Source organism: Mauremys reevesii, linkage group 15 (genome assembly GCF_016161935.1).
Source record: "Mauremys reevesii isolate NIE-2019 linkage group 15, ASM1616193v1, whole genome shotgun sequence".
In the NCBI taxonomy this organism is placed as follows: domain Eukaryota; kingdom Metazoa; phylum Chordata; order Testudines; family Geoemydidae; genus Mauremys; species Mauremys reevesii.
In genome coordinates, this window is record NC_052637.1 from 13,655,848 (window position 1) to 13,670,636 (window position 14,789).

The following is a 14,789-nucleotide window of genomic DNA, read 5'->3' on the forward strand; positions in this document are numbered from 1 at the left end:
CTGGACACAACCTCGGCTTCACCCTCTGGGAGCTGAACAGAGTGACCGAGGCTGCTCAGCAATGTGAGTAACAGTCTAATGCTGTCAAGTATCAGAAGGGTAGCTGTGTTAGTCTGGATCTGTAAAAGCAGCAAAGAATCCTGTGGCATCTTATAGATTAACAGACGTTTTGCAGCATGAGCTTTTGTGGGTGAATACCCACTTCATCGGATGCAAGACTTGCATCCGACGAAGTGGGTATTCACCCACGAAAGCTCATGCTGCAAAACATCTGTTAGTCTATAAGGTGCCACAGGATTCTTTGCTGCTTTTACAGTCTAATGCTGGTGCAGGCAATTTATGCATCGCCCCTTCAGGGCTGAACCTCAGGTAACAATCAAGTAGTGCATGGTGATTAGTGGTGCAATTTTTAATTCCCCAAGTGCTAGCTGGTTCATTTGTCCCTTCCCCAAACACCCTCACTATTATGGTTATTGAATCGATTAAAGTTCATTTTCCTTCAGCTCATGTTGCTGCTGCCTCGGTGAGGCGTTAATAACAGCATGGATGTTCCTGGCTGCTCTCACAGCAGATTTCATAGCGGTGTCAATCCAGGCATGAGGCTGGGCCGTGAGTTCTCCTGAAAAATGGATTCTCCCTTCATTCTGAAATAGAGCCTTGGAGTAGTCGACATATTGATACTGGGTGAAGGAAACATATGAGCCCATGGAATATCTGTCCAGGCCCCATTTCTTGATCACATATTTATTGCAGACACGCTGGATATAATCTTTGGGCAGCTGGTGGATTTTTGCCAGGTCCTCCAGCACCACATCAACACACTTTTCGTCATCGAGGGGAGTAAAGAATTCAGTATCATCGCCCCAAGTGTAGGAAGCCAGGATCACGCCCAGGCCACTTGGGAAATTGTGGTTGGGGTAGTAGATGAATCTGGATGGGCGATCAGTGATTGATCTCCCGCCATGGATACCATCCTTCTCCCAAAACTTTTTAGTACAGGCCAAAGCAATCTTGACATCCTTTGCGTAGTGAATGGAGCGCAGGGCATGGGTCTTGAGAGGAGAAAGAGGTGGAGAAAATTTAATGAGCCGTGCGGCCTTTGCCGTGGTTGTGACAAGGACATAGTCGGCTGTCACAGATAGGAGGTCCGATGTGTTTGCCCTACGGTAAGACACTATCACTTGTTCACCCTTGGTTAGTATCTTCACTACTGCAGAGTGAAACCGAATACTCCCATGAATATACTGGTAGAAAGCGTTAGGAAGTTGATCGAATCCCCCCGTTATCTCATCGTAACTGAAAGAAAGAGGGAAAAGAGATTATGGTAAAACAATGACATCCTCTGACAAGTTATGGGAATTAATTTCACAAGAAGAAGAATTATGAGGAGAGCTGTAAGGAGCTTCACAGCTGAAGATACAAGTTACCCTCCACTGATTCTCCAACTCTATCTTCTAGCAGAGTGCCAGGTCTGCTGCAGTTAAGGTGAAGACCAGTTCTATGATTAAAGATTCACTCTTCCAAATGCTCTAGAACCTCCTGGTTACTCACATTGCCTTGGAATTAGGTATGTTTTATAGGATTGTGGGTAGAATTAGTGATTTTAATTTGGGGACATTTAACAAAAGGGTTTGTGAGATACAACAGAGCTCTGCCCCAATATGCCCAGAGCACATACACTCGAGTTAATTATTGAATTCCATAGGAACCCACCCAGCTAGAAGCCATGGACTCTTTCAGTAATGTCCTGCTCACTCTGTGTGAAGGCATCTTTGCATTTCATGGCTAGTGAATTATGCACATACCCTCTGTGACTACTGAGAACAACAGTGCCTTTGTGAAAGAAGGTACCAGCTGCATTGATAGAAGGGATGATAGATGGATGAGATAGAATGAGGTTGCAGAGGTATTTAAATATGGATGGTTAGATAGACAGATCCTACCACAGGCACATGTTCTTCCAAATATAAAGCAAGTAAATAGATTCATTTCTTCTCACCTGTTGTTGGAGAAGGTAACATGAGCCATGACTGAGTGAAGAAATGACATGTAAAATCTACCGTCTTCATTCAGCAAGTCACCGATCATGTCGATGGCTCCTCTACTTAAATGTCCTTCTTTAATTAAATACTCCTGGGTGGGGAAGAGTGGAGAGGGTGGAAGGTGCATGCATATTATATCCTCATTTAGAAGCGACAGCCGAAGAGATATTCCATGGCAGATGAGCACAGAAATTATTCAGTATGCATTAGGGATGGGCAGTGGTCCAACCTATTCACTACCCCCCTGCGTGATTTGTCTGCTTCCTTGTAACCAATCATTAAAGTAAGGTTGATGCTCACTTTCAAGACACAATCCCTCACCCCTTTCCATTCACAGGATGAAATCCTGATCTCAGTGAAGTCAATGGGAGCTTTGCCATTGACTTCAGTGAGCACAGGATTTCATCCATACTGTCCATACCACAGTTTAATTACCTTGGATTAGAGAACTATGGTCCAGACAACACCTCCTATAGGGTAAAAGTAACAGTGGGAGGGAGACAGAGGAAGGTTGTCTCATTCAAATAACTGTGGATGAGGATACAAAACTGGATGTCAGCTGGTATGGGAAAAAGAGATGCTAAATCTGTTACAGAGGAGTGGGGGACAGTCCTGTCTTCATGACTCAAACACTGGGTGTATGGGAGCACCAAGACTGCTTGCTTTCTATGGGTTGGTGTTTTGGGTAGAGAGAAGGAGAGATAACATGGATCCATGTCCCTGCCCTCATCTTGCCAGAAAGCAGAGCCAGGAAGAAAAATGGGGAACTATGTGGTGCCCCCTGAAGACCCATGAGCAGAATGTACTACCTCTGGCCAGCCAGGATCTTTAGGAGAAGTCTGATGCATTATCTCCTACCATGACTGTGTGCATGTGGCAAGATCTATACTGCAAGGAGTTCTATTGGCTAACGTAATGAAAGGTTTAGGAAACCAGAAACATTTAGATTCAAAGATACTGGAATGCCAACTTCAATTACCTTGGTGGAAAAAGAGTCATATTTCGCTTTCAGAGCATTGCAGTCTGTTGTCACCTGGGCAGCAACCAAGAAAACAGTCATTTGTTTCATGATCATGGCTCTGCCTTTAAAGCTTCCCCTTCCCCCCCACCCCCCACCCCTATGTGATTATGTACTTAAAGACGAGGGCTCTACCAAATTCACGGACATGAAAAATGGGTCATGGCCAGTGGAATCAGAGAGAGGGACACGTCTCTTACTGGCCCCCCGGCTCCAGTTGCTAGTCTCCTCTGGGCTGGGGAGGGATGTGATTTATCCTTCCCCTGTGCAACCACTCTGGGGGCGAGATCAGACCCACCTCTGGATAGCTACACCAGGAACCCCGCCCCACCCCCCACAGCCCAGCCAAGACTAGCAGCTAGGAACCCCCAGCTGGGGCACTCCCGGCAGCACAGGGGAGATCAGACCAACCTCCACCTCCAGAAACCTCTTGCAGCTGCAGAAAGCTCCAGGGTGTGCTGTTGTGAAGGCAGCACAGAAGTGAGGGTGGCAATCCCACAATCCCTCTACAACAGCTTTGCAACACTGGCCCCCCCATCCCCACCAGCCTCCTTTTGGATCGGAACCCCCCAGGGTTACCAATCCATGAAATTTCAGATGTAAACATCTGAAAACATGAAACTGATTAATTTTCAAAGCCTATGGCCATGAAATTGACCAGAATGGACCATGAATTTGGTAGGACCTAAAGACAGTATCCTAGTGCATATGAACAAAGGGGAGGGACATGAAATGACCTCTCAGGTGAAAGAGCTGTTAACAAGATCTTTTTAATAAGGGCAAGGTAGCTTTTTGTTTTCCACTTCTACAGTTCTCTAGCTAACTGAACTGTTTTCACTCAGACTAAAAAAAAAAAAAATAAAATAAACAAACTTCAAAAGTAGTAGTTACATTAATTACATTAATTTGGGGGCTTCCATTTTCATTTCATACTTAGGTACTAGGGGGGGGGGGCAGATTTCATTATTTAGGCATCAGAGATCCAGCCACCAACCACCTGGCATTTTTTTTGAGCATTTTGGGTTGGGATTCACAAAGCATTTAGCAATCTAATTGTCATTTAAATAAGTGGGAGTTAGGTACGTCGGTCTTGTGAAAAAAACACTAGGTGTTAGGGTCCACATTGACATTGCTGTGCTCATTGACACACTGATTTAGGAGACTAAGTCTCATTTTGAGATGGTGCGATTGACAAAGTGATTTAAGTACCTAACTCCCTTTGTAATTTATTGGAGTTAGGAGCCTAAATATCTTTGTGAATCCCACACTTAATCATCTCAATCCCATTGACTATCTATGGGAATCCTAAACACCTAAATCCCTTTTTAATATGAGATGTAGGCTCCTCAGTCAGTTATCTTTAAACATCTGGGCCTAGATTCCACAGGGACTTAGGCACTGCATGCTCAGCATTGCAATACCTAACAAGTAGGTGCCTAGAAATGCACTGGGATTCACAAAGTCTGAGTTAGATGTTCAGGGTCCTACCTGATGAATGGAATGAGATAACACCCAAGAATGGGAACCATGAAAGCTAGCATGCCAAGTCACCTAAATGAGCCAATGGGAGATGCAAAGGAGAGGGGTGTGTTCTAAGCCCTACTCCTCTCAGCAGGGCTTAATTTTTAATGAAATGTTCAAGCAATTGTTTTTTACATTCATAACTGAGGTAGCAAGCCCAGTAATGCCAGGGTTATGAACTTCCTAGCCTAGAGGTGCCAGGGATCAGTCTTGGCAAGCCCTGGCACAAATTAAGCACTGTCTCTCAGGCAGGTCAGCACCTAAAACCCAAGCTCTGCCAGCTAGCCTGGGTTGAAAGGACTCTTCAACTTGAGCGAGATGGTTTTGTGTGTGTGGATGAGACAGGTTTAGGGCCAAAATCTGATGAACAGCCCATGCTAACTTTGAAGTGAAGACCTACCTACGGTACCTGAGTCCATTCCACAACACACATACCTTATCCAGTGTCTGCTCATAAAGCTGAGTGGCAGATTTTCCCTTCTCTGAGGGATGCACGGGGTACCGCAAGATATTAGGGTTTTGTTCCACATCTTTATATCTTGCTCTGACATTGTTAACCAAATACCAGGCATTCGCATCAGTATTATAGAATGTATTCAGTTTAAGTTTAAATTGTTTAATAAATTCACGCACAATCCTAGAGATAAAGGAAAGAGGAGAAAAAAAGAAAATGTTAAAAATGTGAAAGAATGTTATATGCTCATATATGATCCTCTAACAAAAATCAGATGGCTCCTACCTAAGTAACTGAAATTATTTGTGGGTATATGACCCTAAAGATATATTTCACCTGAAGACACTCATGCAACTAGTGCTGTAAACTTTTTTCAATTGTGAAAATTTTTGAAATATTGACGTTATTTCAGTTTTGCAGGGCTCACATCAGACTCAATTTCACAACCTTTTAATTAAAAAAATGGGAGGAAAATATACTACAAACCCAAGTTTTCAGTAAATGAGCAACATTGATAAGTATTTAAATAATGATTTATGTTTCCAATAAAAAAATTAGGTAAATGTGTCATGAAAAACTTTGGTAAAAACAGCAAATGCCATTTTTCAATGAAAAATACTTTTTGCTTGAAAAATGTTGACCATCTCTTCCAATCAGAACAGTCCCATTTACTTCAGTGATTACACATAATGATCAAGTATTACATCTACTAATTGTAAAATCAGGCTCTTTCTCACTCATTACAAGACACATGACAGCAAAAGCGGCCCGTTCCTAAAATTCTTCAGAGCAAAAAAAAGATCAGATATATAGATGTATTTGTAATAATGCTACTAGGGGGTGTATCTGCAAAGATTGAACCTGGGACCTAAGGATTTAAAACAAAACCCTGCTGTGGTTGAGCTACAGGGTAAGACAGCAGCAGACTCATAAGCAGAGCTGTTTGTGAAAACTGTTATCCTATCCCAAGAGAAATACTGATATTTTCATAAAAACAACAAGAGTTCTTGTGACACCTTAGAGACTAACAAATTTATTTGAGCATAAGCTTTCGTGGGCTACAGCTCACTTCATCGGATGCATAGAATGGAACATACAGCAAGAAGATATTTATACATACAGAGAACGTGAAAAGTTATGCAATAGTTATGCAATAGTTTGCATATAGTTGCATATAGTTATATAGTTTGCATATAGTTACGCAATAGTTTGCATATAGTTTGCATATAATTATGCAAACTAGATACCATTAACTTAGGTTTGAACAGAGACTGGGAATGGCTCGGTCATCATGCTAATTAAATCTATTTCCCCATGTTAAAGTATCCTCACACCTTCGTGTCAACTGTCCAAAATGGGCCATCTTGATTATCACTTCAAAAGTTTTTCTCCCCTGCTGATCAAAGCTTCTCTTAATTAATTAGCCTCTTATAGTTGGTATGCACACTTCCACCTTTTCATGTTCTCTGTATGTATAAATATCTTCTTACTGTATGTTCCATTCTATGCATCCAATGAAGTGGGCTGTAGCCCACGAAAGCTTATGCTCAAATAAATTAGCTAGTCTCTAAGGTGCCACAAGTACTCCTGTTCTTTTTGATGATACAGACTAACACGGTTGCTACTCTGAAACCTGATTATTTAAATGTTGTTTTCATCCCAAAGTGTGATGAAAGGTTCTGAACATAAATGTCAAAACATCTAGACATTCCCAAATCAAAATGTATCAATTTGGTTGGCAGGCTTGAAATGAAATGATTGTCTGTGACTGCCTGAGCAGCCACAGCTCAGGCAGTTGCAGACAGGGGCCAAATCTTTGGTTCCCCTTTTGCTTCTGGGGGAATTAATTTGGAGCAGTCCTGGGACCTGGGATCTCTCTGGTCATTTAGCTGCACTGGCTGGTGCAGTAGCGAGCCATTACTAAACCCACTCCCTGCTTCTGCCCACCCATTCCCAGCCCCTTTGTGCAAAAAGAGTAACAGCTCAAATTTTTCTCCTTCCTGCAGATAGGCTGATGATTCAACGCAGTGCTTGTAGTCCACACGAGAGAATACAGGGGCATTTTAACTATTCAAATCTGCACCTCCAAAGATTTTTTCCCATAGGAAGTAACATAAAAATCTTTAAAATGGCCTTTCCCCTATTCTGAACAAGGTTGGTGGCTGAGCAGGGTGAACTGTATATTACCTGTGATGCTTTGGCAAACGCATGGGTCCCAGATCCATGTACCAATCTCGTTCTCGATAGGTCTCGATGCGTCCTCCCAAGCGGCCACTGGCTTCCAGAATCAGAACCTAGGAACATGGAACACAGGCCCTCATTTTCAATCCCTTATCAGTATATTTCTCTCTTGTATGGTAAAGGTTGATTTGGTCATCACAGAAATAAAATTAATATTTCATGAAAGTAATTTTGGACAGTAAGTAAGCACCCAGGCTTTGATTCAGGAAAGCGAGTAAGTATGTGCTAAACTTGAATTTGAACTCCCTAGGATTTAAGCATGTGCTCAAAGTAATTATGTGCTCAAAGTAAGCATGTGCTTAAAGTAGGTATGTGCTCAAGCAGCTTTTCAAATAGAAATGTATTCCTAAACTGAGAGCTCAAGGATCAAATTCTAATATGGTGGGTTTTACACTAATAGTAGCCTTTCCAATGTATTATAAATACCAGATTTTCAATGACAGAGTGTTTAGTACAACAACTAAGCAATTACAGTATAAGTGCATAACGGATCTCTGTTGATTTTTCCAGGATTGAGTGGGCTGTAGTTGTTGGGTGCTATCTAGAGGGAGAGTTGTGGATGTGTAGGCATCAGGTAGGGGGATAGTGGATTTCAGTCTTTCCCAAGGCCTACAGGAAGGCCAAGAGAGTAGCTTTCTGGAAAAACAAAACAAACAAAAAAGACAAGGTTGCAAATTAAGGTTGTAATTGGATGGCTAATATCCATTTTCACACACAGAACATTTTGTTAGAAACGTGGCCTATAAAGGGGTTATGGTGAACTGTTTGAGTCTTTTGGAACATTTCCTTAACTAATTACCATCTTCATAAAATACAGTGATTGCAGGGCTTATTTTCTTACAACATTATTATTTTTTCTTTTGTTTATGTTGTTATTCCTCTAACAACCTTAAGTTTAAGTCAATTAACTTTTTGTCTGGAAATGAAAAAAAAAATTCTGCCATCTTTCTTTGTTCTTTGTTCACCCAGCTTACTTAAGGTCACCTCCTTTGGTTCTTCTGCACTATTAATGCTATGAAAAAGAAACAATAAGACTATTTCAAGGGAGCACTGACTCCCTGGCCTTTCTCTGGCTCCTCTCAGTTGATAGAATTACCTCACAACCAGCATCTCTCAACAATTTGGCAGCTGTGAGTCCACTGATTCCTGCCCCAACAATCACCACCTTCTTTGAATTACACTTTTGTTCCAATCCGTTTTTGGCAATATCCACCAGTTCGTCATAGTCAGGGTCATCGAAGCATTGTTCCCACTTCTTCAGATGGCCAGGCAGGCTCTCCAAGCTCGGGAATGCCACAAGGAGGAAGAGCTGAAGAAATACTAGAGACAGATATACAAAGAAAACAGATGACACAAAAAGTGAAAGAAACTCTTTCTCTTAGAACATGGAGCTCAGTAATGTCACTGACATGATGTGCCTCAGCTTTAGGAAGAGGCTAGCACCCTCAAATGTGTAGCTCAGTTGTATTAACAAACTAGGAGAGTTATTATGCAGTGAGCATATAAGGGAAGGGAAGGGAAGTTAATACTCAAATCCTCTAACAGTTGATGCACTCTTCTAAACTAAAGTATCACATGGCCCCTTCAAACATTTTCTACATTGAGGGTCCTGGCCCCCATAGATACATTTAAATTTGTGCATCCCACAGAGAACTGATGATATGAGGGCTGGCTGTCCTGTGAGGGAATGGTGCAGGACAAATTCATATGATGTGATTAATAATAAGGTCTTCAAGACTTGGCCTCATGGGTTGAATTGAGGAACCGAACCAGAGTCTTCTTCACAGCATTTAAAAACTCAGTTCTGATTTTCCTTTCCATGGTGCAGGACAATTTTTTCTTCTGTTTTTCCAACATATAAACCCCAGATTTCCCCTCTCACAGAGCACAAAGGAGTTCCCTCTCCTGCTGAGCACAGCTGTTTAAGTGTCAGACAGCAAATAATGTGGTTCATCACATATCCAATTCCCAATCCAGTTAGAGCTTTAAAAGATCAAATCAACAATCTAAATTCTATTGTATTGTTCAGAGCAACCTTTAGCAGCACCTATGCCACTCTGCCTTGCTAGTGTAGGCAGCACTGTTGAACAAAAAAGAGGTGAACTTTATACCCTAGAGCTCTTTGACAGTCTCTGTGGGCCACAGGCCACTGAAATAAATGTATCTTGCAAGACATGGCATAATATATCTTGAATTTTGTCAGACTTTTGACACAATCCTACATGACATTCTCATTAAAAAACACCTAAGGAAATATGGTCTAGGTGAAATGAATATAAGGTTGGTGCAGAACTGGTTGAAAAACTGTACTGAAAGTGTATAAGGAAGGAGTCTGCCTGTGGAAATACACGCTTGCAGTGTTTCAGTACATGTTTAGTGTGTTTCCTGACGCCACTTTTTTTGGATAGAACAAGAAACAATTGGCTTAAACTGCAGCAAGGAAGGTTTAGGTTGGACATTAGGAAAAAGTTCCTAACTGTCAGGGTCATTAAACACTGGAATAAATTGCCTAGGGAGGTTGTGGAATCTCCATCTCTGGAGATATTTAAGATTAGGTTAGATAAATGTCTATCCGGGATGGTCTAGACAGTATTTGGTCCTGCCATGAGGGCAGGGGACTGGACTTGATGACCTCTCGAGGTCCCTTCCAGTCCTAGAATCTATGAATCTATGAATCAATGGTTTGCTGTCAGACTGAGAGGATGTATCCAGTGGAGTCCTGTAGAGGTCATTGTGCGGTACTGTACTATATAATATTTTCATCAACGATTTGGATGATGGAGTAGAGATTATGCTTATGAAATTGACAGATGACACCAAACTGGAAGGGGTTGAAAGCACATTGGAGGATGGGATTGGAAAATTGAAAATGATCTTGGTAAATTGGTCTGAAAGAATTCAATAAAGACAAGTGCAAAGTACTATACTTATGAAGGAAAAATCAAATGTACACATACAAAATGGGGGAAAACTGCCTGGGTAGCAATAATTCAGAACAGGATCTGAGGGGTAATAGTGGATCACAAACTGAATATGAGTCAACAATGTGAAAAGGCAAATGTAATTCTGTATTAACAGGCATGTTGGATATATGATACGGGAGCCGATTGTTCGGCTGTACTTGGCACTGGTGAGGCCTCTGCTGGAGTATTGTGACCAGTTTTGGGCACCATGCTTTAAGAAAGATTTAGATGAATGGGAGAGAGTCCAGAGCAGAGCAACAAGAATGATAAGAGGATAAGAAAACATGAGCTATGAGGAAAGGTTGAAAGAACAGGGCATGTTTGTTCTAGAGGAGAGAAGGCTGAGGGGAACATGATAACAGTCTTCAAACAGGTAAAAGATTGTTATGAAGGAGATGATGATCAATTGTTCTCATGTCCACTAAGAAAAGGACAAGAAATAATCAGCTTGAATTGTCACAACAGAGATTTAGGTTAGATAGTAAGAAAACTTCATTACTGTAAGGACAGTCAAGCTTTGAAATAGGTTACCTAGGGAGGTTGTGGAATCCCCACCATTGTAGGTTATTATGAACAGGTTGCACAAAAACCTATCAGGGATAGTTGAAGTATACTTGGTGCTGCCACAGCACAGAGATGATGGATTAGAAGAACTCTTGAGTTCCCTTCCAACCCTACAATTCTGTAATTTCTGTGATGAAGTAGAAGATGTCTGAGCCTCCTCTAGTTTTCATTTGGCATAAAGTGGAGCAACTCTGAACCTCCTTTAGTTTACACCATTGGCAGACAGAGAGCCCCCAGATCAGGGAGGCAAAAAGCTATGTTTGGTCCAAGCTCCAATTCAGCCCAAGAACTGAGCCATTGAAGAGATGGAGGGGGGCTATCTTCCATGTCTGGAGACATAGTTAGTGGCTCATTTATAGTACCAAATGGACCCAGGTTACAAACAGGTCTGGGAACAAATCTGTTATAACTTAATTTCCAACATGGTAGGAACTGTCCTGTAGACACAGCTTTGTGGTCAGGAGGAGGAATTCAGTTTCCTAGTACCTTTCTTCAGAACTGAAATATAATTTTAAAAATGGAAAGTTTAATTTTTGTTTTGTGGTATTGAAAGAATAAGGCACTCTTAAATTTTCCTTAAAAGCCAGTATTGTCTGACCATTAAATCCACCTCTCTGGGTGAGGATGGATCCATATATTTCGGAGTGATTGAAAGTAATTGAGCACAAAATGTATTCAACCCTTTGAGACCAGGAATTATTTAGAGTCTTCACAGGTAGAAACACTTATGTAATATATTTCCTGTGGCAGTGTGAGAACTCCAGGAAGATCTGAGCTGAAGGCACTGAACATTACTGCATCTGAAGAAGAGTTTTTTACCCACAAAAGCTTATGCCCAAATAAATCGGTTAGTCTTTAAGGTGCCACCGGACTCCTTCTTGTTTTTGTGGATACAAACTAACATGGCTACCCCCTGATACCTGAACATTATGTGTCACAGTTCAGAGCAACTGCAACTGTGTCTTCCCCTTCCCCACTCTTAGGCTTACAGCTCCCCAGACATCACCTCTCTTGGGTGGAGACCCTGCATCTCGCTCTTTCCTGACTGGGGTATTTCCAGGCTACACAGCTGCCTGCCTACCCTGAGAATTCCCTAGCAAGTCAGACAGCCCATAAATCCTACTTTGCTTTCTCTTCAGACGTCATAAACAGCATAATTGTCCACTAGTCACCACAAAGCTCTTTCTAAACAAGTACATTAATTCTTAAGGTGAAAGTGTTACAGAGGCTATGTCTACACTACACAGCTTTTAGTGACATGGCTGTGTTCCTACAGCCGTGCCGCTAAAAGTCGCACAGCATAGCTGCTGTTTGTCGACTCTCCTGCCGACAAAAAACTTCCACTCCACACAAGGATCGGCATTTGTGTAGTCTTCAGGAGAGCGCTCCTGCTGACAAAGTACTGTTCTCACTGGTGCTTGTTATTGGAAACTTTTGTCTTTCAGCGTTGTTGTTTTTTAACACCTGTGAAAGGCAAAAGTTTTGTCATGCAATTGCCAGTGTAGACATAACCAGAGAAAACCTACTCAAAACAAGAAAACAACTTAGACATGCATGCCAGTAAGCTTACCAGAGACCACCTTAACTCCAGCAAGGGCAGGTGAACAGCCCTACAAAACCCACCAAGGCAGGTTTCTGTGATCACAAGTTCATAACAGTTGTTCCTCAGGACAAGCACCCTCATTAAAAGTTTAGTCCAGCCTTTATACAGCCAGGGTCTTTGATCTGGGTAGAGATAATTTGTAGCAACACTTTCCTCCTCAGGGCTTAGCTTCAAAAGGCTGGGAACTTGCCCAACTGGAAGTGTTATTTTGCATACCCTTCCCCCTGTGGATTTCCTGGGAAACTCCCTTAACTTTAAACATTCACATTGTTTCAAATAGTCCTTTGAAGATCATAACACTTATCAAAGTTTCATTCGCCATGTATCCTCCCTAGAAATGTTCCCTACAATCCCACAACACTGTATAAACATTTACATTTTTAATACAATGAACTCCTAAAATATTGTTGCTTAATTCCATAAGGTTTGTCCAGGAGATTGCTATATTAGTCACACCTAGGTTCTTCTTACTCTGCAATTATCAGCACCCTTTTTCTTATCTTTTGTATGCGATAGGACTGACATGGAGATGATTGGGCTGGAGAGAAAAGTTCTGATGCCAGCAATATATTTGCTATTACACTGCAGAACTAGAGATGTCTGCCAGAGCTAAACACCAACCAGAGATTATTTAGCAGAGGTTATATCCATCAACAGGCAAGCAGGAGTACTTGCCTTCAGAGCTCAGGTGGGAACATAAAAACAATGTGGATGGAATTCATCCTGGTGGAGAATAAAGTCCTACACACCATGTGAGTTCCATGTTCACTTGCTGCTGAAACGAACAGCCATCTTGGGGATGGAATGGAGCCCTCTACACCATAAGATCTTCCTGGAGGAAGGGACATAAGGATGCGTGGGTTGGGAATGGTCACCATAATTTCAGTTTTGCTTTACTGATGGATTTGAAATTAGTGTGCAGGCAAGTGAAGCAAGTAGAAGAGGAAAGGAAAACAAATATAATGGCTTCGTCAGACCGCTAAGCATCCAGCAGCAATCTTTGACCTAAGCAACCACCTGCAATTTCTTTTATTATTTTTTCCAGTCATGTCCATCTCAATTCCATTGTGGGCAGTGATATACTGCTGAACAATTCCTACGTTTGCTTTTCCCAACCTACCAAAGCTATTTCTCTCTTATCTGAAATGAACCTCAAGCAGATAATTCTCATAAATGCCTTGATCTCCCGCAAGCATTGGATCATCAGGTTCACTGCATTGTCAAGGGTCAAATGAAAGGATGATTATCATCAACACATTATCATCAGCAAGTCCTACAAGTGCTGTATGTTCTCCCACTCCTCTGTAACCGTACACCATGAGTCTCTAATTGTCACAGCCTAATCATCCCCTCCAACTAAGTCTATACAAGTAATCTGACTCAAAGTGTGGATCTGGCATTGACCCCTCCCAAATCTCATGGAAATGTTCTGTTTTACTGACCAAAAACCAAGCCAAACCCCATGAAAATAATCATTTTTCAGTTTTTCCAAAATATTTCAATTTTTGAAAACAAACAGAAAACCCCAAAATTCAGCATTCAGTCTTTATTAAAAATGACTTTCTAAACAAATAAAAAAAATCCATGAACATTTTTTATTTGGAAATCAAATCAATATTCTGCTGAGTAATTCTTCATATGATACAGTTTCATCAGCTGTAAAATTAATTTAGATTTCCACATTTGCATTCGCAACTCATTCCCCTTCCTTGGTCAAAATCAAATCTAAGGGCTTGTCTACCCTTACCAGGGGATTGACAAGCGGTGATCAATGCATCGACCTTAGATTGCTCTCCTATGAACTCCTGTACTCCACCGGATTGAGAAGAGTAGGAGGAGTCGATGGGAGCACATCTTACGTTGACATCGTGTAGTGTGGATCCCATGGTAAGTAAGTCTAAGCTATGTCGATTTGAGTTACGCTATTCAAGTAACTCAAATTGCATAGCTTAGATCAAATTTCCCTTGTAGTGTAGACAAGGACTAGAAAAACTGCCCCCTACCCCAGATACTTCCTCCACCTTCTGAAACAAAAAATGGTTCCCAGTTTGGACAGAGCAGAGCTATTACGCCAGCGTACCACAATACAACTGATTTTGCTGTGTAACTGAGGCCAAGTGCGACCAAAAATATACCATTAGTGCTGTTATCTGCCACACTTAAAGAGAAGTAAATGATAATCGGAGAAAGAAAGAAAGAAAGAAAGAAAGAAAGAAAGAAAGAAAGAAAGAAAGAAAGACACCATAACAAGAGAACGAGAAAGATGTGAAACAGAAAAGTTAATTGAATATCATTGGTAGAGTAAAATGTTCCCAAAACGACGATCTATCCCCATCCATCTGCAAAAGTTTTAAGAGAAGTTTCACTCACAGAACTTGTCCAT

At 41.4% G+C, this 14,789-nt stretch overlaps 1 protein-coding gene across 1 annotated transcript; it reads right to left on the bottom strand.

Annotated features, from left to right (window-relative positions):
* Positions 1-482: 482 nt before the first annotated feature.
* LOC120383050 (L-amino-acid oxidase-like) lies at positions 483-14,789 on the bottom strand. Its single transcript, XM_039500686.1, has 7 exons — positions 14,777-14,789; positions 8,373-8,596; positions 7,223-7,329; positions 5,017-5,218; positions 3,022-3,075; positions 2,000-2,133; positions 483-1,296 (listed from the first exon to the last, which is right to left on the bottom strand). The coding sequence occupies exons 1-7, from the start codon at positions 14,787-14,789 to the stop codon at positions 483-485; spliced, it is 1,548 nt and encodes a 515-aa protein (XP_039356620.1).